At 33.1% G+C, this 23,770-nt stretch overlaps 1 protein-coding gene across 2 annotated transcripts; it reads right to left on the bottom strand.

The window, feature by feature from the left end:
* Window positions 1–8,785: 8,785 nt before the first annotated feature.
* On the bottom strand, window positions 8,786–22,009 carry PDV1 (plastid division1). 2 transcript variants are annotated; one of them, XM_086436770.1, is made up of 3 exons: window positions 21,478–22,009; window positions 10,403–10,934; window positions 8,786–9,054 (listed from the first exon to the last, which is right to left on the bottom strand). In XM_086436770.1, the coding sequence occupies exons 1-2, from the start codon at window positions 21,808–21,810 to the stop codon at window positions 10,404–10,406; spliced, it is 864 nt and encodes a 287-aa protein (XP_086292896.1). In that variant the 5' UTR covers window positions 21,811–22,009; the 3' UTR covers window positions 8,786–9,054; window position 10,403. The 2 variants fall into 2 exon arrangements, with proteins under 2 accessions (XP_086292896.1, XP_086292895.1); XM_086436769.1 differs by lacking the exon at window positions 8,786–9,054 and adding an exon at window positions 10,089–10,302.
* Window positions 22,010–23,770: the final 1,761 nt, after the last annotated feature.

Below are 23,770 nucleotides of genomic sequence, written 5' to 3'. Positions count from 1 at the left end.
GTGTTTGTCGGTTGGTAGAAGTTTAGAATTTCTAAATCCATTTAGTTTATGAGTCCGACTTTTGAAGGAAGTGGGTCTCTTCAATACCCCCTTAAATGAACAACACGTGTATAAATACTTAGATTTTTTAACGTACACGTGTCACTACATAAAGATGGTTGCTTCAAATTTTTGAAGATTCCTATTGGCTTCAGAGACTTTCTTTTACTTCTCTTTATTAGTCCACGTGAGTGTAGAATGGGGCATATCATATATGAGTCGATCACGCGTGAGCATGACTTCAATATTTTATTATTTTTTTAATTTTTGATTAACTTAAAATGCACCTTTTGTATTTTATTTCTTTTGATAAAGTTGGGATCCTGTACTCCCAGATGTTGAGTACTTTGGAAGCTACATAGCTGATTATTTGGACTTTGAGGATTGAATGTTTTGGGTAGGCCCATAGAGAAATGATCATATAATCTGTTGATTTTTAGCCATTGATTTAAGAATGATTTTATATAAACTTTAAGATCAGCCCAAAATGTAAAAAAATAGACTAAAATAAAACTAAAAGACATCTAATCAAAGTTAATTTTACTAAAAAAAGGCAAAAAGAAGAGAGAAAAAAAAAAAGCTAAAAAGAAAAAGGGAAAGAGGCAAAACCATTCTGTTTTTTTCTTTTTTCTTTTTCTATTTATTTATCTCTGTTTATTTCAACTTTAAAATATTAATAGATAAGAGGAAAATGTGATATGTTAGTCATCAATACCTATCTCATATGTTGTTCTGGCCAAATATTGCCACGTGGCATACAATTTTTTCTGTAGGGTATTGGCCCATATCATCTTTACCCAAAATTATTGTGAGTACATGGTAATAATATATGTCGTGAACACAAATTAATATTATAAATCTAATTTCCAAAAGATGGTAATTGAAATCATCATATATAGGTATTGTTTGGGTGTGTCGACTAGGCAAATTTTAATTGAATCACATAAGATTTTGGGCTAGGCCTATCTAAATTACAAAAAGTCGATCATGGGCCTGGCCCAGTTACTATCTATGGTATCCATTTTAATTACATATATTATCTTTGGTTCTCATGTTGTCCCTCTCTCTCCTTCACATGAAAGAACTCTTTACGTACGTCTCTCTGTTGCAGGATATGTTTTTTTTTTTTTTTTTTTCCAAAATTAAGTCAAACAGAAAAGGTGGGTGTAATAATAAAAATGGCATATTTAGAACTTTTAGCATATTTCTCATCTTCCATTTTTATTTTATTTTTTCTTTCTGTCCCCCCAAGGGTATTTTTGACAAAAAGTTATGTCTAGAGCAAGTTGCATGAGCCTTGGGACCCACAGACCACATGAATGGTTAGCTCTTCACCTCTTGGACTTGAGAGCAAAAAGCCAGTATTATTGGTGATTTACAACCATTACTACATATAAAGATTATATATTAATGGGCTTGGACATAATAGGAAAAGCCCACTTGTGTATTTCAAACTCTTAGACAAAACAATGTCCTTTTTGTCCCAATTGACATTTTAGGTAAAAAAGCTTTGCTGCTGGGACTTATAAGCCAAGGAATCTTTAGTCCCCACAGCTTGGTCGATTTGCAAACCGAACATCATTAATGAGGGTGAGACCATGGGCTTGAACCAAAAAAAAAAAAAAAGGCCCACTAATGAATTTAATGCTCATGATGAAAGATCATTAATGAGGGTGATTTGTTGTTCGTTGCCTAGAAATCAGTAATATAGATGTCATTTTCAAATTCACACAAGGGTCAAGATTATAAGAAGATGGTTTGGCAGTTTTGCAGGCTTTAGAGGGGGAGAGAGAGAGAGAGAGCTTTTTCAATATATAATCAGTGGGCCCACTTGCTTGCAGAGTCTCTTCTGAACTCCAAATTTAATAAAAAAGACTACACCTGAGGCCATGGTTTGGTTGTTCCCATCCTTTATTTCCTTAAATTTTGAGTATCGGTTGTTACTAACATTTCATTATGTATCGGCTTTGTGTTTTTTTTTTTTTTTCTTCCATACGTGGGAGGATATACTGTGCTTTCAAGAGCATTGAGACTCAATGCTCCCTCCAATAAGTAATTTGCAAGTGTCCAACCGTAAAAATTGGGCTTGTTATATAATGATTTAGACAACTTGTTGAATCAAACTCAAAACATTTGTTTTTTTTAAATTGGTGAAGGAGAAATGAATCGACTCAACTCAACTCAATCTTATTCTTTAAAGATGGTCTTCTACTCAAAATCCCAAACACAAAGTGATCTGTCTATAGATGTCATGGATTTCTGGTCGATATTTTTCATCACAAACCCAACTTTGAAATTCTAATATGGATATTTGGTATAAGTGTAAACATTAAATTTTGAGATCTCAGGAGAATTGATTCCAGATTGAAAAATCTATGATTGTAATAATTATCCAATATAGCGAAACTCCCACATCTCTCATATGTAAATGTAGACATAATCGAATCACACGTAAATCCATGTTTCCTTGACTATTTCCTTATTTATTTCTTCAAATACATCAATAGATCGGAAGGAGATCCTCTATAATATCTTATAGTGACATTTCAGTAGTAGAGATTGATTTCTTGAAAACAAAATCTAACACCTCATATTTGTATTGGGTCATTATGTATCTCAGAATTTTTATTTATTTATTTATTTTTTGACAAAAGGACATTTTTTTTTAAATTTGATAAAGGCTTTGAAAATGGACAATCCATAACATCCAAATTTTTAACGAAGAACATATTGTGGATATGTGACGTGGCTCTCAGTCAACGTCAAATTCCACTGTAGGGAACACGTACTACAGAGGATCCGCTCCCCCACTAGATCCAAGGATCCTTATCCCTAGAATATAATTCATCACATTATATCTTTAGAAATAGATTGCATTCTCATGTTAATGTTAATGGGTGAATATCATTTTTGGAGACCCAAAACATGGCCCCTACAAGATACCCACAGACCAACCAAAAAGAAATCAAAGCCAAGGATAATATCGACAACACTAAGACTAGACTAGAATTTAGTGCTTTGGTAGAAGCTTTTTTCTTTTTATTTATTTATGTAAAAGCTAAGGATATGTACGATTGCATGTGAAAGGGAAAATGTTGTCGAAAGTATATGATTGCACATTTTCAAGGCAAAATAGTGTTTCTTCACAACTATATTTTCCTTAATAGAAAATTATTCTCTCACCAAACCCATACAAAAATGATTTTGTAGAAAATCTAAAGAGCTGCAATTGGCCCTCTTAACTTTTAAAAAATAATAAGTTAATGGTTGAGAGTAAGTAAAAGTTTGGGTACCAATAAAAACTCTCTCTCTCTCTCTCTATTTTTCTTATTGTTAGATTTAGGATTTTATATGGGTCTAATCCTAATTGTCAACAACTGTTTGAAGTTGTTTCAATGTATTATAACGTTTTGTCATGTTGAAATAATAACTTGAATCAAACTTTTTCAATGTTTGAATGGTGTGTTTTAATTTTTAATTTTTAATTGAGGTGTGATAAATTTTATTTTAAGAAATTAGAGTGTAATAAATGCCAATAGCATCTCTCAAACCTTAATGGTATTGGGTATTCCCTCACCATGACACTCTATTCCAAAACTATAAGGAAAATGCTGAAATGACACAAATGGAGACATAAGAGTGACAAAAATAATGTTGTAGCGCGCAAATAACCGTAGATGTTTTTTACTCGTATCTCACAAAAAAGCATATTCGGTAATGTGCACAACATTACATCATTTTGTCACCTTGTATCTCCGTTTGTGTCACCCCAACACGACTCAAATTATAAACAAGCGCAAATAAATATTTTTTGAGAAATTTAATTATTCAAAAAGATTTTATTAAAAAATTTATTTTTTTCTTGAGAAAAAAATTTCTCTCCAATCAAAGACACCAATGGCATACCCCTTTTAAAATTTATTAGTTGAATAAATTAACAATAAATTTTATTGACAAGTTAAGAAACTCTAATTGTCCTCATATGTTGAAGGGCACCTTTAAAATTGAATAATTCTTTTTAAGCACTTCATGTCAAAGAAAAAATCTATTAACTCTTAAGCTCTCATTATCTTTTCAATGATTCCATTCAAAGAAGAAAAAGAGAGATCTGCACCCTCATCATCCTTCTACGATTTCAATGATTCCATTTGAAAAATAGAGCGAAAGGGAGGAGTTATAGTTGATTGATTTTTTTTAAAATTATTTTTCCAATGAATTTCAAAATTTTGACAATAGATTTATGTCGATTGATTTTTTCGATGGGATTCAAGTTTCTTACATATGGTCCGGAGAAGAAGGATGGGTGGAAGAAGAATTGAGGTGGTGCCCTTAAAAAATTATTTCTAAAATTTTATTTTTAACTTTTGAGACCCTTTGGACATTTGTGGTGAGCCAATAATTTTTTTCTAAATAAAGCGCATAAATGGCAAAAAAATTTCCACATGGAAAACTTTCAAAGAAATCGACAAAAGTCAAGAATTGTTGGTTTGTGAGACAGCTCATATTTCCAGCCAATCATTGTCTTACACGTCAGTCCGTAGTAGACTAAACGGTACTTCGACGGCACAGGAGGAAAGTAGAATTTGATCCCTCCCACGACAAGTAGCATAGGCTCTCTGCACCTACTGAGCTGCTTTTAACCGATAATCACTAACTTGCGCACGGGAAACACTGTGCCCTTGTGTAAGCTACGACACCATCTTTATTAACTTTAACGAAAGGAGTATGGTGTAATGCGCACCCCTTTGCAGTGTAAGCAGTGTGAGTGCGACCCACCCCTAACTTGTAGGTATTGGTACCTATCGTTATGGATAGGTCTGAATCTGCCACGTGCCTAGTGCGCACGTTTTAAATTTGTCGTCATTTATTGTTTTTCTTCGTCATTTAATTTTGTTAGTTGTGCCAACTAAGCACTCTTGGACGTATGTGCTAGAAAATGAACTATTTGTCTCACTCAGATCGTATCGGATCAGATCAGATTTTGAAATTATGGTTTAAAACTTTGGATCGAATTTTAGATCCATGCAAATCCCAAAAACCCAGACCAATATTGATTTCGGTTTTGGATCAGTCATTCCTCATTCTGACAACAAACCCATTATCCCTTTTATGGTATAAAGGGGCAAATGAGGAAAAATAGTAAAGTTAGAGGGGTTTTATTGGAAACATGATTTTAAAACTCTCTTTCGCTTCTCATCTCATCCATCCATGCCTGATACTGAGTCGTCTAAGACGAGTTTTCCGATACGTTTGAGATATCTTGTCCAAAATTTTCAAAAATGAATGTGAGTTATTAAATCTCATTTTAAAATTTGACTTATGCATCTATCTCGTTCATACCTGATATCGAGATAACTTGGACGATATATCTTGGTCTTAGACAAGTTTTGAAATCATGATTGAAAAAGGAGGAGATGAGAGGAAAAATAATAAAATTGAAGAGAATGTGTTTATATATTCAAAAAGTAACAATTGGTGACACCCAAGTATTTATGCAAATGCGAGTATCCTTCACAATCATATTTCTTTTGTAAATGTTTTTCAAAAAAATATTTATATTTTATCTTTTTAGTAAAATAGCATAGTGTTAATTGTCATTGTTACATGACATCTTTGCGAGTATTACAAATTCTTAAATATCATTTGCAAAAATGGCCTATTAACAATACCCAAACCCAATCCATTATGGGCCAAATTCCAAATGAGGCCAAGCCGAATCCCGGCCCATTGGTAATATCCTTCTAACCCAATCAGTAACAAGTTGTCAAGTGGGTTTCATTTTATTTAGTCAACATCTTACCATTTGGGGTGTATTTTGAAAAAAGAAAAATAATAATAATAATAATAGTCTGCTTTCATATTTTCTCCAATATAAACACATAACAAGGTCATGGATGGGGAATTTACCATATTGTCCAACTCATAAGGATTTGATGATATAAATAAAGTAGAAAATATTCTCTTCAAGAATAATTTTTTCTTAAGAAAAATTCTCTAGCTATAACTTTCCACATGATAAAAGGATAAAAAAGATGAAACAGAATAAAATCAGGTTTCCTACATAGAGATTCTTCATCAAAAAGAGAATTATTAAAGACAAAGAAAGAAACTGGAACAAGACCGACAAAACAATATAAAGTTCCTTATAAAAACAAAATACACATTTGTATATATAAATTATTTATTATTATTACTTTCCTTTACAAAAGCATCTTTTTATTTTTCTTCTTTTGTTAAAATGCTTTACAGTTATATTTTTCTATTTTCTATTTTCAGAAATGACAAAAAGTCTATATATATAGGAAAATGTTCGGAGACCCTAAAGAGAGTCAAACATTTTTTAAAATAAAGGTATAAAAGTTTCAGAATGAACTGATTTCAGATCATTCTGAAATTTTTAACCCATACATTAAAAAAATGTTTGGCACAATTAAATAAAATTCGATCAAGTCAATAGGACTTTCGTATTTTTTATTAAAATAATATTTTATATGATTTAAGTATTTCTTATTTAAATAAAAAAAAAATGATCTAATAATCTACATTATTTCATAAATAAATTTTTTAAATTATTTATATATATATATATATATATATATATATATTTTAGTAAATAATTTACAATATGGAGTTAAATGGTTTATCTAATCTAAAACAAGATGACTCTCGGACATAACTCGATCTCCTCCGTTAAACAAGACAAAACGTCGAACCCCAGATATCAAACCATGCCCATATCCCATCAAGTAGTAGGTACGAGGATGTGTTTGCTTTATTGTGCAAGGTAGAAAAAAGAAACCAAATCCCCCACCAATCACGTGGTGTGAGGGTTCCACGTGGCATGATGAATCCGACGACGATACACGCGCACTCAGTTATTGCCAAAGCGGCGACAAAAGTGATTTGGTGATGATGAGTAAATATCTTCTTGCATGGCCCATTATATATATATTTATTTATTTATTTATACCTTTTAAAACGGGTCGAGTCGACTCAGAATGCATGAATAGAATTTGAAAACTCAAATGAGTTATAGTTATTCATAAATTTATTACATTATGACTTTGCAAGTTGACTGTCGAGTTTTCAATTTGACTCGACTCAGTGAACATTCTAAGCTGTGTCAAATTGTCAGCGTATTCCTGAGTAATTTGTCCAATTCGACTCATAAATTATCGAGTTGACTCGACTTATAGGACATGAAAAAGCTCTAAAGCAAAGGTAAAATAAAAAAGTTGCTTTATTATGATAGGAAATGTTAGAATCATTCTCAATAAATCCGATCTATACGAATAGATCTAATAAAAACCTTTGAGAGATCTTATTGTTTATATTTCAAAGATAGATGAGCCAAGTAATCAACCTACCAATATTGAATTGAAACTAAGTCAAAAGTCAAAAATCAACACAAAAAAGACCAACATTTTTTCCCACATTCTTCAACCTGATGTTCTAAAACTCGATGGCTCAAGAGTTGACTTGGGTGAGTTATAAAATATATATTAGAATTATTAAGATATAAATTTTTTGTATATTTTAAAAATTATATTTATTTTCTATTTTCAATAATAAAAAAAAAAAAAAACAAAGACATTTAAATATAAATAAAGAAATTAGTCAGTTTCGAGGAATTGACTTGGTAAATCAAACCCTTTCTAGAATGAGAGAGAGGTGAACAGCTAAGCTCTTAAAGAGGGAAGGACAGTGGGACATGAGCAACTAAAGTCTTAGACCCACTTAAAGAGAAGATATGATAAGGAACAAAAGATGATTTGTACAAATTCCCTTAGAGCATCTCCAACATTCCTTTAAAACTTCAAATATAAGAGGCTTTGGCACCGGAACCAAACCAAACTCCTACCCTACTTTATTTTGAAGGAAATCCATTTAAATCTGTGTGGAACCCATTGGAGTAGGGAATAAAAAAAACAAAAAGAGCGACAATTGTTTTAAAAGCTTAGGATTAGTTTTGCATGAGCCATGCTGGAGTAACATTGAAATTGACATCGATTCTCACATTGTGGATGTGGAGGTGCACACAGAACCATAGATGCTTTTCACTTTAATCTCGATGAAAAGTATCTATGATTTCGTACATACATCCACATCAGTAATGTGAGAATCAATATCAATTTTAATGTTACCTCGGCATTTTCCGTTTTGTAATCCTGTGAAACCAGAATCATATATCACTTGTTGTGTGATGCATACAAATGAGAAAAAATAGACCAAGGATCATATTTAGTAACAAAATGTTTCCTCAGGTTCAGAAGTTATATCTATCCCAAGATGAAATGGGTTGTTTGGCTCTGATTCCAAAATTCAAATTTTAACTAACAGAGTAGATTATGAAAACCGAACTCCAAAATCTGGATAGATTACAGTGTAAGGGTTTGTTGTGGGCTTATAATACTTCCAAGTTTTGGAAATAAAAGCATTGGGAATTAACAGCGGAAGCCCTGTTGAAAATTTATCATTTGGTAACAGATTCTTTGGACATATTGGTAATTATTATTATAAGTTTTTTGATCATTAACTCAATAGCATCAATATATCCAGAAATCACATAACTTTACGTATTTTGTCAAATTCCCACAAATGCTATTTCTCACTTCTAATTGTTTTCAGCTTTCCTATATAGAATTTGTCACTGATCTTGTTCGTAATATAAAATTATTAAATACCCAAGAACAAGACATCACTTTAGGAAGCAAATTTCTAGAATTGCAAGGAACACGTCCTAGGTACTTTCAAATTTTACCTGATTTTGTTTCTAATTATGGGGAAATTTCTTTTATAATTCAAACGAAACAAATCCTAGGATTCAATCAAAAAGCCCCCATGTTTTTCTAGAGTTCATTAAAACATAATCGCTCAACTTGCATGATGCATCAGAATTTTTAGTTAAGGATGTACAATGGGCATGAACTTACATTGTTTCACGACCATAACAAATATCGCTTGCCATGTGCAGAGATTGTTGTCACTCCAGCAGATGGGTTCGCATGTTACTGCCTGCACATTTGAAAGAAAATAGAGTATTACACATGAAACAGGTGACAAGAAACCATTCACATTAACGATACCTTCAATGGGAATTCCAAGTAGCAGAAAATCTTTTAAAAAAATATATATTAAAAGGTTACATAGGGTAAAGCTGCATTGCATGATAAGGTAATTGAAAGAGGTGATCATCTATTAGATAGACAAAATGGATCGGCCATGTCGGCCTTATTGTTGATTTTTTAAGTTTTTGTTCATCTGGTATCTCCCAAAGCCCTTGGGACTGTTTTCCTTATAGTAACCATACATGAATTTGTGGGGAAATAAAAATAAAAGAACAACGAAACTGGAGATCAATACCATGAACTTACCAAGTTTCCAGCTACTTATCAAAACCCATCATTGTAAGAGAAGTACAGAAGCTAATGTATGAGAGTTACTGTGTTCTCCAAAGTGCAACAATTCCTCCTATGCAGGAAATAATGCAAGAAATCTCAAAAGGCTTTTATCGGATGACATTTAAATGGAGTTCAGTGAATCCTTCCTCGAACTGACTTTGAGGAAAGATTTTGTAAATTGTAGACTAAAAGAAAGAAGCTGCATGGCATCCATCAGAATGTCGTCCAGCCATCTAATCAAGTTGATTTTAACCTACTGAAAGCTTTCTTTCCATAAGATTAACATAAAGAGCACTAACAATTAACGTGCCCGAGTGGGTGCATGTGTGGGTGGGCAACATGTATGTGTGTGCACGTGTAGGTGGGTCATGGGTGCTTCTGTGCGTGCATAAACAGGAACATGTATATGCATAGGAAAGGTTAGAATTAGAGCAGGTAAGCTTACATTATTACAAATCACATCTCGCATCTTAAATACTCTCCCCTTTCAGCATGTCTCCAAGTCTTCCTCTGTATCATTCCAAGTTCCAGCACTTCTTGGCAACTTAGATGGATACAGATAACCAGTCTATAAAAAGCCTTTTCTAGCATCTAAAATAAATACAGACGACTGTTGGCCAAGGCCCTTTTCTCTTCAATGATAAGAAGTAAGCATTGAAACACAAATGATTTATAAACAGACTAGAGAGCATTGTTTCTAGTCATGATCCATCCAATTGACTCGGTCTAATGTCACCAAACTCAAATTTGAAAAAATGGGAACACAATCAATTTAGAAATGAAAAAAAAAAGATTCGGAATCATGATGATTCTGCGCTTGCACATTTGAGATGATGTGGTGGAACAATTACAAGAGGAAGCTCTATTTGCATGCAATACAACAGTATGCCCATCAGTTAACAAGGTTAAAAAAAAAAAAAAGAAACATGCATAATCGTCAAAGAAAAAAAAAGGATTTCCACCTTAGCCCCTTGCCGCCAACACGTCCAAATGTCTCACACGACCACTTGAGGTAGATCCCTCCCCCCAAGAGGTATTCTTACCATTCCTCTTGCCATGAGACAAATCCTCATGCATTTGTGGTACTTCTACAACAAAATTGTTCTTAAAGGCGACTTGATGTAGATGCAGCAAAGCAAGCATGCTAACAGCAAACATGGCAGTGTTTCCCAATACACCGCCCAATTGATCCAATTTAAAACATTTCTTGGCAAAGGTAAAACTTGTTACTAGAACTTGCACCACAATGTTGGTCCCCTTCCCCTCATGACTCTCCAAGTTATCACCAAATTGGCTTCTTGGTGATTCAAACAGATTTTCTGGTGCAACAAAGCGACCCGGATCCTGTACATCACCCACAAATGCCAGAGCTTCTTCAACGACTTTGTACTTCTTAACATGGTGATCAGCCAATCTCAGCGCAAGAACAATGCGGCTTTGCTCTAACCGTGCAATAGCAGCATCTCTTTCAGCCCGTTGCTGTGACTGTATAGTCTGCATAACAGTAGAACGTCAACATGGCACAGGATATTCTCCACAAAGTCAAGAAAATACGTAGAAAGGAACCACCATTTTGTCCCAAACCTATTATATAGACTGCATGAAAGTGTACGAATTTCCCACGCTTATATGAACACAAACAAAACTACAATGTCCATTAGAGCTAGAAATCATCAATAAACTTCTCTTTGGTGTGTAGATCGACCAAGAGATGGGACAAACATTCATGCAGTTAATGGGCCGAAACCACAGTGCGAACATGCCATTTCACTGGCTTCAAACTCTTTCTATCATGGCAGGACATCAAAACCATCCCCATTTGAGAACAATTAAGAAAGGAGAAAAACTTTATTATCATGTCCGGAATGCAAAGTTTGATGTCCACAACCCAAAAGAGCCATGTGGCAAAAGCTCTTTTGATCCAATTACCAATGTAATGTTTGGTGCACCCCGTGAAGAACCACAACAACAAAAAACAAGCCTGATTGGTAATTACCAACCATTGAATCTTACTATCAAAAAATATATTTGAATCAAATGGATAAAAACCAACCAATGCAAAATAATTGAACCCAGGCCATAAATCACCAAGCATGCTAATATTCTGTTGTGTAGGTCCTCTAAAGGCTGGCCCAAACATTCAAGTCAGTGGGCACAAAAAAGTGGGTTGAGTTAGATTTTGTGGGTGAACATCTAACTTCAATTGTTTTGCATGCACTTTTAGCGATCAGATTCATTCAAGTAATGTTCACAGTGAAATTTTTAGCCATTGGATTTAAAAAAATTATTTGGGTCTCGAATCCAACATCAAGAAATCACAATCAATCTAATTTGTGTTGCACAAGTCCACCAGAGTAGGGGCCAAACATACATAAAACAATGATTTTTTAGATGTTTACATCAGCACCATTGGTTCACGTATACAAACAGTCTAGGTTATTTTGCAAAAATGAATCAATTTCTAAGATGTTCAGATCTCTGTGTCAACTTAGTGTTGTTGCGAGTGACACGGATATTCTCATTTTGATACAAATTGCATTATTATTGTTGGTTGATCTTTAGTATTATAATGTGAGGAGTTAAGTGGTTTGACACCAAAACTTGGTTGAACAAAAATGCCACCATATTTGTTTTATCCTTATTATTATGAAGGTCAGATTGATCAAAATGAATAAAATTATACCCTACAATCCTATAACCACATTAGTTATCAAAATTACAAAAACATCGTAAGTTATCTTCAACTAGTAGATGGCATGTGCAAACGCACATATAACATAAAAAAGTCTTTTATGTAATTTAAAATATTATTTAAGGAGATTTTGAAAATATCTTTTATGGATATTTGTGTAATTTTAAAAAACAACTAATGTGATTCTAGGAATAGTGGATTTGCAATTTTATTGGTTTTGACAAAAGAGAACCTAACAGTTACTAATATTAATTGTATTATGGGAACATTATGGGAAAATCAAATTCTAAGACTTCTCTCCCACATGATTGTAGGAATCATGAATTTGCAATTTTATTGATTTTGATAAAACAGACCTTAAAAATTAATAAGATAAATTTGTTTAAGAAGATATTTTAAGAAAATCACATGTTGGAGTCAAATCAATCGTATTTAGCCTTCTCTCTTTATCTTTACTATTATACAGAGAGAAAACGGAGTAAAGTGATTTAACACCAAAATTTGATTTTCCAAAAATACCCACGAAATATATTTAATCTTATTAATTATTAAGATATGTTTTGTCAAAACCAATAAAATTGCAAATCCACAACTCAACCAACAAGTGGGATAGAAGGCCAAAATTTGATTTTCTTAAATGATCCCATAATACAATTATCTAACTATTAGAGTCTATTTTCTCAAAATCAAGAAAATTACAATTCCATAATTCCTAGGATAACATTAGATTTCTAAAATTACACAAATGTCTTTTAATTATGTTATTTTCAAAATCTCCTTAATTAATATTTTAAATTACAAAAAGGCCCTTATAATTCATGTCTCTCACCTATCTCTTAATCTTTTGTCAATGAGTAGTATTACTAAATCTCTAAATTGTTCAATCACCTTTTTTCTTATTCACTGTATTTTTCAGGACCTGACTTCGAAGAGGATTTTTGGCAAGGAATATGAGAGGGATGGGTCGTACTTGTTTGGATCCCAACCTACTATTGTTCTGGCTTCTATACTTCCTTCCTCTAGGAGTCGCATGTTTTCGTCTCAGACTCCAGATTTATGGCATGCTTGCTTAAGACATGTCAATTTTCAGTACTTATGTTTTTTATTTCCTATTATAAAAACTGCTTGTAGTGGACATAAATTTTAGTGCTCTGTGTGTGAACTTTCTAAACACATGCACTTCTTATATTCATCGTATTCATCGATTTAATGCAATATTTGGCCTTCCCCTGTTACTGCTTTTAATGGTCATAGATATTATGTTACATTTATTGATGACTATTCTCGTTGTACTTGGGTTTATCTTATGCGTTCTCGTTCTGAGGTGTTTTCTATGTTTGTTAATTTTCTTAAAATATTGATAATAATAATAAAATAATTCTTAAAATAATTCAAACTCAGTACAATATCACTATTAAATCTGTTAGGTCTGATAACGGGGAGAAATATATATCTAATGGGATTTGTTCCCATCTTCATGAGCATGGTATGCTACACCAGTTGACTTGTCCTTAGACTCCTAAGCATAACGGGGTGGCAAAACATAAGAATCGCCACCTCATGAACATTGTTCGATGTCTTTTCCAAGGAATGCATGTTCGTAAGGCATATTGGAATATGGCAATCCTCATTACGGCTTTTCTTATTAACCACATCCCGACTTACACCTTAGAGGGACAAGTACCTTTTCATGTCTTTCAATCTCGAGTCTTTGGGTACACGTGTTTTGTTCAGGACAGAACTCTTAATTGCACCAAATTGGATGACAATTATTCGATGTATTTTCTTGGGTTACTCATCTATGTCAAAAGGGTATTGGTGTAATGATCCAGTTTCTTACTGTGTCATACACTCTCTTGATGTTACTTTTTTTGAAAATGTTCCCTAATTTAGTGTCACATCTATTTGCAGGACTCTTCTACTTTGTAGGACCCATCTTCTATAGTGTTGGTTTCTCCAATTTTCTCTCCATTTTCGCCGACACTTAAGGTCTAATACTCGTTGCCCTCACCCTCATCCACCTTTGCCAACCTCCTCCTTGGATTCAGGTATATCCTCTCCTACTTCTACACATATATTTGTCCTTATCCCTTCTATTTTTGGCTCTCACTTGCCTATTGCCATTCGCAAAGATAAGCAGGTGTGTGTGACTAATCATCCTATTGCCCAATTTGTTTCCTATCAATGTCTTTCTACATCTTATCAAGCCTAGCTTACAACCACTAATTTTATTCACGTTCCTCAGTCTGTATTAAAGGCTTTGCAAGACACTCAATGGACTAGAACTATGACTGTTGAGATGGATTTTTTGTAAAAAAATAATACCTGGGAGCTTGTTACCCTTCCATCTGGGGAGCGGACCGTTGATTGTAAATGAGTCTTCATTGTGAAATATGTCGTCAATGGGACCGTTGATCGGTATAAGGCACGTCTCATTACTAAGGGTTTTTTCACAGACTCCTGAAAAAGATTTTAATGTCACATTTACTCTGGTTGCCAAACTTTCCATTGTTCGACTTCTTATCTCTTTAGATGCATGTCATTCATGACCACTTCACCAACTCGATGTGAAGAATGCCTTTCTAAATGGTAATTTGACTGAGATTATTTATATTGACCCCCCTCCTAGATTTCGTCTTCAGGGAAAATATTTTAAGAAGATATGCCACCTTCTTAAATCTCTGTATGACTTGAAAAATTCCCCGCGAGCCTGATTTTAACGTTTTTCTGAGATTATTTTATCTATGGAGTTTTCTAGATGCCATTCAGATCATAACTACTTTGTTTGTCGAGGAGTGGATGATCGTTGTACCATTATCTTGATTTATGTGGATGATATTATTGTGACTTGTGATGATGCACAGTGGATTAACAAAGTTAAGATGTAATTGGATTTTATTTTTGAAGTTAAGGACTTGGATCCACTCAAGTACTTCTTGGAGATAGAAGTGGCCCGCTCTCGCCGTGGTATTTCGCTATCTCAGCGTAAATACACATTAAATCTTCAGGACACTGGGATGCTTGGTTGTCGTCTTGCTTCCTTCCATATGAATCAGAATCATCGTCTTCATGCTAACTCTAGTGATCTTTTATCAAATCATTTTTCTTATCAGAGACTTATAGGTCGTTTGATTTATATGTGACTAGCACTAGACCGGATTTGTCCTTTGCGATTAGTGTGGTCAGTCAGTTTATGCATACTCCGTGTACTTCTCATCTTGATGTTGTTTATCGTATTCTTCGCTACTTGAAGTAGCATCTGGTCTTGGGTTTTTCTACTATTTCATTGCTCAGTCGCATTTGTCTTGTTTTACCAATGTTGATTATGTTGGTTCTTTTATAGATAGAAAATCTACCTCTGATTTCTGTATTTTTTATGATAATAACCTTATCTCGTGGAAAAGTAAAAAAACAGAATGTGGTTTCTCGTTCTTCTATTCAGTCTTTGCTGACAGAGTTGGGATTTCATATTTCTCATTCTTCTACTTTGTTTTTTGACAACAAGTCTGCTATCATGCTTACTTCTGACTCAGTTTTTCACAAAAAAAAACTAAACATATTGAGGTTGATGTTCACTTTCTCAATGAGAAAGTTTGATCTGGTTATCTTCAAATAGTGTCTTCGTACTTTCTTCAGATCAGCTTGCCGATATGCTTACAAAGTCTGTTGGACCTTTTATTACTAATTCGCACATTGTCAAACTGGGTTTAGTTGATATATTTACTCCAACTTGAGGAGGAGTATTGGAAATAATCTAGTTATTTTAGTCCTACCTAGTTGTTTTTAATGGTTTTTATTTTTATATTATATGTAAAGGGCATTTTTGTCTTTTAACTCTTTTATTAATATAAATTCCTGTAAAGCTATCAAAAAGAGACTTGACAATTACTCTTTTACAACTCTTCTATTTCAACACGGTAAAATAAAGTTTCCTTTAGGAAAAACTGTGTAAAACCAAGTAAAATATCATTACATATAAATACAAATGCTTGGATCGTCCAAGTTCTTTTTATGATATCAAATAATTTATGTTTGGCACTGACATGCATAGTTAATTTTTTTTATCTTTTCTTCAAGTAGTTTTCCAATCAGCTCTTTAAGTATCTTGTAGTTTTGTTTTATATCTTTTAAATCAAAACAATTTGCATATGTTATTCTTTTGGGACAATGACTGCAAAGACCTATTTTTTCAAAATATGTATCAAATAGTCCCTTCTAAAAAAGTATGGACTCTTTAGTACCCAATATATAAAATTTTAGTCTAAAAAGGATTTTTGAAGCGAAAATATCATAATGACCCTTTCAATGATTTTTGAAGTTTAAAGAGACATGTTTATTTGAGAATGTTTGAGCTTCTCCCATGTTTTATAATTAATGACATGCCCCTTAACTATGGTCTTCTCTTATAGATCAAGGAAAAAGATATCTAAATGAAGAAAAAAAAAAAAACCTTGTTTCTCTTCCCAAAACCAGTAATCTTTAAATCATGTAGATGATGATGATGACTACAACAATGGTAATGATGGAGATGAGTATGATCATCATCAAACTGATTTGGTCTATGTATATTAGGTTTATTAAAATATATAAATAATTAAAACTCGACTTGTACGTTCATCGAATTGATTCAACTCAAAAATTAGCAAGTCAACACAAATGAGTCAAATAAAATATATTTTTTTAAGTTTTTCTAGAAATATTAATAACTAAATAAATTGGTCAGGTTTTTTATTTGACTCCCTATATTTTTAGATCAAACACTTCATAAAGTTGTTAAAAGGGTATTTCAAGTATTTTCCTATAAAAAATCTTCAAAAGATCCTTAATAGATTAATATTTTATTAATGGGACTTAAATAGTCCATATTCTTTACTAGGGGGCATTCGGTACATATTCTCAATAAAGAGTCCTTTAGAGTCATTCTACGTATTCTTTTTTCTTTTTCCATTATGATATCTCCATTGTAAGAAAGTAATGGGTGCTCATGCAAGTATGACCTCTAAAATAATTTTTGGATTGTATCCATCTGATTGTTATTATTTTATGTATCTTTTACTTTTTGTATGGTCATGTCGCCGTATTCTAATTTTCAGAAGTTGGCGTACCAAATACAAATTGATACCTAGAGACTTGGTAATAGTGCCATGTGTCTAGGTAGTATTGGTTGTAATATCTCTTCAACAATAATTCCTTTTTTGATGAGTGAGGATTTATTCATATATTAAGAGGAACACAGACTATACAAACAAGCATTCATCTAAGAGGCCAAGATGACCGTCCAGTACCTCAAGCAAATCACAAAGACAAAAATGAAAAACCACTAACCCCCAATTTATCAACAAATCTCATCTAAATACAAAACCTTCAAACAAGTACATATATTCTCAAAAAATATTACAGCACTTCAACGTCAAAAACTAAATGTTAAGCATACACACACCCACCTCCTCCTCATTATCATCGAATAACCTATGATTTCTTTCATTCCAAATCTCTTAAGCATAGCAAAAACAAGAATTCTTTGAGAAAGATCAACGGATAGGGAAGAAACAGGAAACCCGATGATTACTAAGAAAAAACTACACCTCATGTTTAGGTAGAATCCAACTAAATCAAAATGTATAAAAGAAGTACCTCAAGAGATATGTGATATTAAAATGAAGCAAAATACGATCCATCATTTCCCTACTCGATTATGCATAAAATATAAGTAGATTATAATTCACTAGCACTTGATTAGATTGTAAACAATTGATTTTTTATTTTTTTTGTTAGTGTGCTAATCCAAGCAAAGAATGTAATTTTTTAGGGTATATATAATACAAGTGCTCTTTTTAATTTCATCCCAGACAAGAGCAACTAATACTTTCAATGATTTATAAGAAGTTTGTTATAATAAATTTATTTCTTAAATGTTGAGATTTATTTTATCCAATTAGTCTTATCACAAGTATTTGTTCACATGCAACACATTTAAGAGCTTGATAAGTGTCTTATTCCTTCCTATAAAAACAATGGAAAAATATTATAAAAGATATTGGCTTTATTACTAACATACTCTTTCAAATATAACAATTATTATGCTCTACAACTATCAATCTCACTGACTTAATAGTTGGAATCTACTTGGCAGGCACCACACTTAGTGTTATGCCTTAGAGGTTTATTGGGAAAGTGTATCGAAAAAGATTCAATATGCGAATTGTGCAAATCTTGAGGGCATGTGATTTGAATATCACCACATTCTTTTCTCGCAATGTGATAGCAACATTGAACTACCACTTGATTACCTTGAATTTCCCAAATACCTTTCAAGGTGGAAAATCTAAGTAGTTGATAATAAAGGATAGTAAGACTTTCATTGCCTGGATCCCTGACCATCCCAAAATTACATTGTATAGGTAGGGAACATCCGCAACCATGAACCTTGTTGTTTGCCACCAAATCCAACTAAGGGACTACGTCGCTTTTCTATAAATGGAAATAATTGCTGCATGTAAATATGCAACAAAGAGATGAAAAAGAGTTAACTGAGCTCAAAGGATGTGACGGAACCATGTAAGAGTTGCTCCATGTAAAATAGCAAGAAAAGCTATGCATAACAAAGCATAGTTTCCTTCTTCGAGAGTCATGAGTCATCACATACCTTAAATGGTATACGTGGTCCATTGGATCCGTGGTTCCATTGTACAAATGGTATGACCTCAAACACGATGGCATTTGTAGATGGAAAGCTTTTAAAATCACACAAAGCAAGTAAGGCCAAGAATTCACCAAACATGCCTTTTCTAGAGGATGATAAAGCATTGAATTCCTTCGATTGCTTCATTAGCAATAAGTCAAATTTATCTCGACTTATGCATCCGAGTAAATTTGTGTTTTGATTTCAACTAGCTATTTGGGACTTTCCACCCTTCTAGTTTGAGATCCAACCTCTAAAGATGTTTTATCTCCTCAGATATTATTTTGAGGCAGCTTTTCATCAATAAGTCATAGTAAACTTTCTAAAGCATTAGCAGGACTTGCACGTCTGAATTTTCTTAAAGAATTATCTATCGCAATCCCTTCCAATTGAAGCTAAAACTTGCGGTTTGAGGACAAACCTTTGAGAAAGATAATCATTCTACTGACTAAGCAGTTGTTCTTACATTCTTTGTATTTGCCCATGCAGATTAAAAAGCCATTCAACTAGGTCATGTGCCATGCAAAAGAAGACAGATTACGGGAGTTAATAATATTTAGACAAAAACAATATAGTGTCGTTGTATCCAAAGGGCAATGCCAAAAAAATGTGATGATATTCAAATCACACTCCTCGAGATCGGTGTGCAAATTAAATATTATCTTGTGTACTTCTCTAATCAACCTCCAAGGCTTGACACCAATGCGTTACATGCCAAGTAGACTTTGATGGTCAAGTCAGCGAATTAATAGTTACAGAGCATAATAATTTTCATATATAAGAGCATGAGAGTCATAAATGAATCAAATCCTTTTTCCCGATATTTCCCTTTACTTTTGTTGGGAAGAAAAGATGAATTGTCAAACTTTTAAATATTATGGCACATGATGTTTGCATGTGATGAAAGTAAGCAAATGTTTGTAATAAGGCAAAATTAGATAAAACAAATATTTTCTTTTGAGAAATCTTTCAAAAGAAGTTTCTATACTTTATGGTTACGAGTGGGAAAAAAAGAAGAATTGTCAAACTTTTAAATATTATGGCACATGATATTTGCAAGTGATGAAAGTAAGCAAATGTTTGTAATAAGACAAAATTAGATAAAACAAATATTTTCTTTTGAGAAATCTTTCAAAAGAAGTTCCTATACTTTATGGTTATGATTGAAATTTGATGATAGTTTTGATACTCTTTGTGATTTTCACAAGGAAGTATCATAAGATGGCATAGTGTTTTGCAAATTATATAAACTTCTTCAACTATTTGGTGCCAAGGCAAGGAATAATCCAAGAATATAATATATATGATAATAATTTGATTTATGTATATGGTGCATGAACTTAAGTTAACTAACATTGATCAATAAAGAAGAATACATACCTTAATTTATTATATTTAGCCAAGGTGAATAAAATTGGGTAGTATTACTTGTTTTTATATTGTTGAGTGAATTTTTATTCGTCACATACACCTCAAGATCACCTATCAAACATGTCCAACTCTTGTTATTGCTAACTATTTTCAGCTTCATTGGGAACCAAGGTGGGACCTGGCCAAAGATTCTTTGATACTTATGTTAGTCTATTGCTCTAGTTCAAAGAATGATCACAAATCTTTTATTTGTCAAAATCCTCCAACTTGTAGGGTTCTCTATCTCAAACCCTAACTAGGTAGATTCCTCCCATTAACATATTCCCATAATTTCACTCAGGATCTTAGGGATCCAATATTATCCATTTTTTGGATTTTCACCATCAATTACACTCTTGGACCGTTATCTCGTCTACAAAAATGAAGTATGCCGATGGGTTTCATATCCCATTTGAGGGGGCAGACCATCCCCATGGGTGGGTTGGGATATTTACCTATGTGGGATCATATTCTATCCTAAGGTACCAGTATTCCTTACTCACACCAAGCTTCCTTGTGTGGGATCATCCTAGCCTAATCTTGAGGTAGTAGGTGTCAGTAAAAGATTAATTGCAAAGTTTTTCCCATGCAACCACCCCCTTTCAAAATAACGAAGAGTTATTTCATTGCCTCGAGATTCATATAAGCATGTATCACTTCAGAGTTCATTTGCAACTATTTCAAGTTGACAGCTTTCAATGCATTTTTTGAAGCATTCTCCTTCCAAGCATCATAACGATGAGCCTCTTAGATCATTGTCATTATGAGTCTTTCCTTTTGATTTTATTATGGACAATTTATTCCATGCATAATCATTTTGTTGATTCCCACCAATTAGTTGTTCCTATAAATAGAGGTCCCCTCAATATAGAACTTCTCTTTAAACCTCCATAGTCTCTGATTTTCCCCCGATCGTTCTTCATCGAGATTTCCAATTTCCTCTAAAACAACAAGTACCATTTCCTTCCCCTTATTTGTTCTTTTTGACATGAATAAGCTAAAACAGATTAGAAGGAAATGTAAGATTCCCAACAGATTCCATCACATTAGGATCCATCCCAATGTGGGGCTGACAAGATCTTCTTCTGAGCCAACTAAATATTGGTTTGAGAAATTTAAGCAAATTATAGGAACTTGTTTCACATAAAAAATAAATAAAATAAAATTGAGAAGTCAGAAATCCCTAGGAAGATACAAACTAATAAGCAAAAATAAATAATAACAAAAGGTGAAGAGAAACAGTAGAAACTTACATGGAAGAACTCGAGCTGGTCTTCAAGGTTCTCAAGAGCAGTTCTAATAGCGTTAAGACTCTTGGCTTCTGCAATCGCTGCGTCATCATTGACTCGAAAATCTTTCACGAATACAAAGCCGCTTCGATCGTCTTCGCCTTCATTGCGTGGCTTCTTCTTGTCGTTGTTGTTGTTGCGACAGAAGTAAAGATCTTCAGATTTCTTTAGGGTTTTAATAGAATTGAGGAAATGAGATCTCGATACAGAGTGAATGGCGTCGCTGAGCTTGTCGTGCAGATCCCAAATTTTCTCCAAAGCTGCTTCGATTTCTTCGATCTCCATTTCCCATTTCATGATCAAGAGCGCAAAATACAGAACAAAGTTAGGGTTCCGAATACGAGAGATTGAGAGAGAGTTTCTGGGGGTTGTGATCAGATTTGGAGCTCAAATGATTCCAGCCCTAGAGCGCAAGATAAGAACTTTTCTTTCTCCCGCTGGGTTTGTCGTTTCAATCAATTGGAGGTAAAATCGGGGGAAATGCTGCAACCTAGCAAATTGTGGGGTTTTCAAACTGATTAACCTTGAACTCGGTCTTTAGCCGATAGAAAATGACCAAAATACCCTTGTTTTCAGCCCATATAGAAAGGATTGTTATACTGTTTATCACATCTTAAAAGGTAATAAAGTTGGAGGGGGGTATTATTGAGGTGAAACCTCTGTCCAACACCAGCCCTCTTAATTTCATAAAAAAAAATTCATATTCAAAATAAAAATTAATAATAATAAAATACATATATATTCAAAAACCAATTATCTTAGAATTAGATCCAAATTTTTGAAAATGGACCACTACTGAATTTTCACATAACTCCCAAACTAAAAAATATAATTCAATTGTGAAAAATAACCTTTAAAAAAAAAATTCAAAATTCATAGAATGTTGTCCTTCACGACCCTGTAGCATTAAATCATGTTTTTGACTGACAAGAGAGGAGAAAAGATAATAAAATTGGAGAAAATCTTTAAGTATAAATCTTTTTTTTTTTCTATCACAAAATATGAGAAAATATTTTTTTATGGATCATTGTATAAAAATTTTATTTCAATACTACAATACACTATCTACAAAACATCAATAATACAATTATAATTTTTTATGATAGTGAAAGCGCCCTCGATCCGCGAGGTGCGCGGATCCGCTTTTGACCCTTGAGGTTTGGGAGTCGCCACCTAGTTATTACGGTCTAGGAATCGAATACTGACTCTAAACGGATAAAAAACTAATCTAGAACAGAGAAAAAACTGAATCCGGGGATCACATTACGGGGTTGGAAGGTGTTAGGCACCAACCCCGCCCGGTTAAAGCCAGTCTCTACTAATTTTTCAAATAAATTACATTGCTAAAAAGACCTAATCAATAAAAAAATAAAAATACTTACCTTTTCCGAACGCAATGATTTTTTTTCCCTCAGATCTGATAGAACAACTTCTTGTACAGTATTCTTCGTTTCGTTCTGTCACCGGATTTGATTTCTGATCTCCAAGTTGAAGTATTTCTTTCTTAGATCTGAATTCTTTGGATTTTTTATGGGTTTTGGGGTGTTTTTGAAGGGCTTATAGGTGTTTTTTAGGCTAAAATCGAAGAAGGGATGTTAGGTAAGGAGTTGGGACTCAAAAACTAGGGTTTATGGGACTCCAAAACTAGGGTTTATGAGAGGCTAGGGGGACTTTTAGAACTTCTTCTTTTAGGGTTTATGATTTGATACGAAAATAGGGTGTGAGCACCTCTATTTATAGATGTTTTTAGGGGTTGATTTGGATAGAGTTAGTATTTAATTGGAGTTGTGTTTTAGTTAGATTTGTTTTAGGTAGAATTGTGTTTTAATTAGAATTGTTTTAGGTAGAATTGTTTTTAAGTTAGAATTCTATTAGATTGAGTTATTATTTAATTAGAACTCTATTATGACTTTTGGTCTTATTTGATTGACTTTTAATGTTTTGACTTTAATCTTAATTGATTGACTTTTAATATCTTGACTTCAGTCTTGCTTAATTAACTTTAATTTTGACTTCAGTTTCACTTGATTGACTTTAATACCTTGACTTCAGTCTCACTTGATTTACTTTTAATTTTTGGAGAACCCCCCTCTAAAATATCTTTAATTATTTGAACCCCCAAATGGAGGGGTCCTTAAAGAAATATCTCACGAACCCTCAACAATTTTACTTGAAAATTCGATTGATCGATTTCTTCGGTTCAAATTTTTAAATTAATTTCATTAATGTTTCACTTTAATTATTTAATGTTTCATTT

The sequence above is a fragment of the Akebia trifoliata genome, chromosome 3 (genome assembly GCF_017979445.1).
Source record: "Akebia trifoliata isolate Shusen 1 chromosome 3, ASM1797944v1, whole genome shotgun sequence".
NCBI classification, from domain to species: Eukaryota; Viridiplantae; Streptophyta; class Magnoliopsida; order Ranunculales; family Lardizabalaceae; genus Akebia; species Akebia trifoliata.
This window is presented reverse-complemented; position numbering and strand designations above follow the sequence as displayed.

Bases quoted from the DNA above. Each gene is read 5' to 3' on its own strand.
- PDV1 (XM_086436770.1), bottom strand. From the start codon at position 21,810: ATGAAATGGGAAATGGAGATCGAAGAAATCGAAGCAGCTTTGGAGAAA. The intron at 10,935-21,477 runs GTAAGTTTCTAC...ACTGTTATGCAG, and splicing joins ACCAGCTCGAGTTCTTCCAT to ACTATACAGTCACAGCAACG.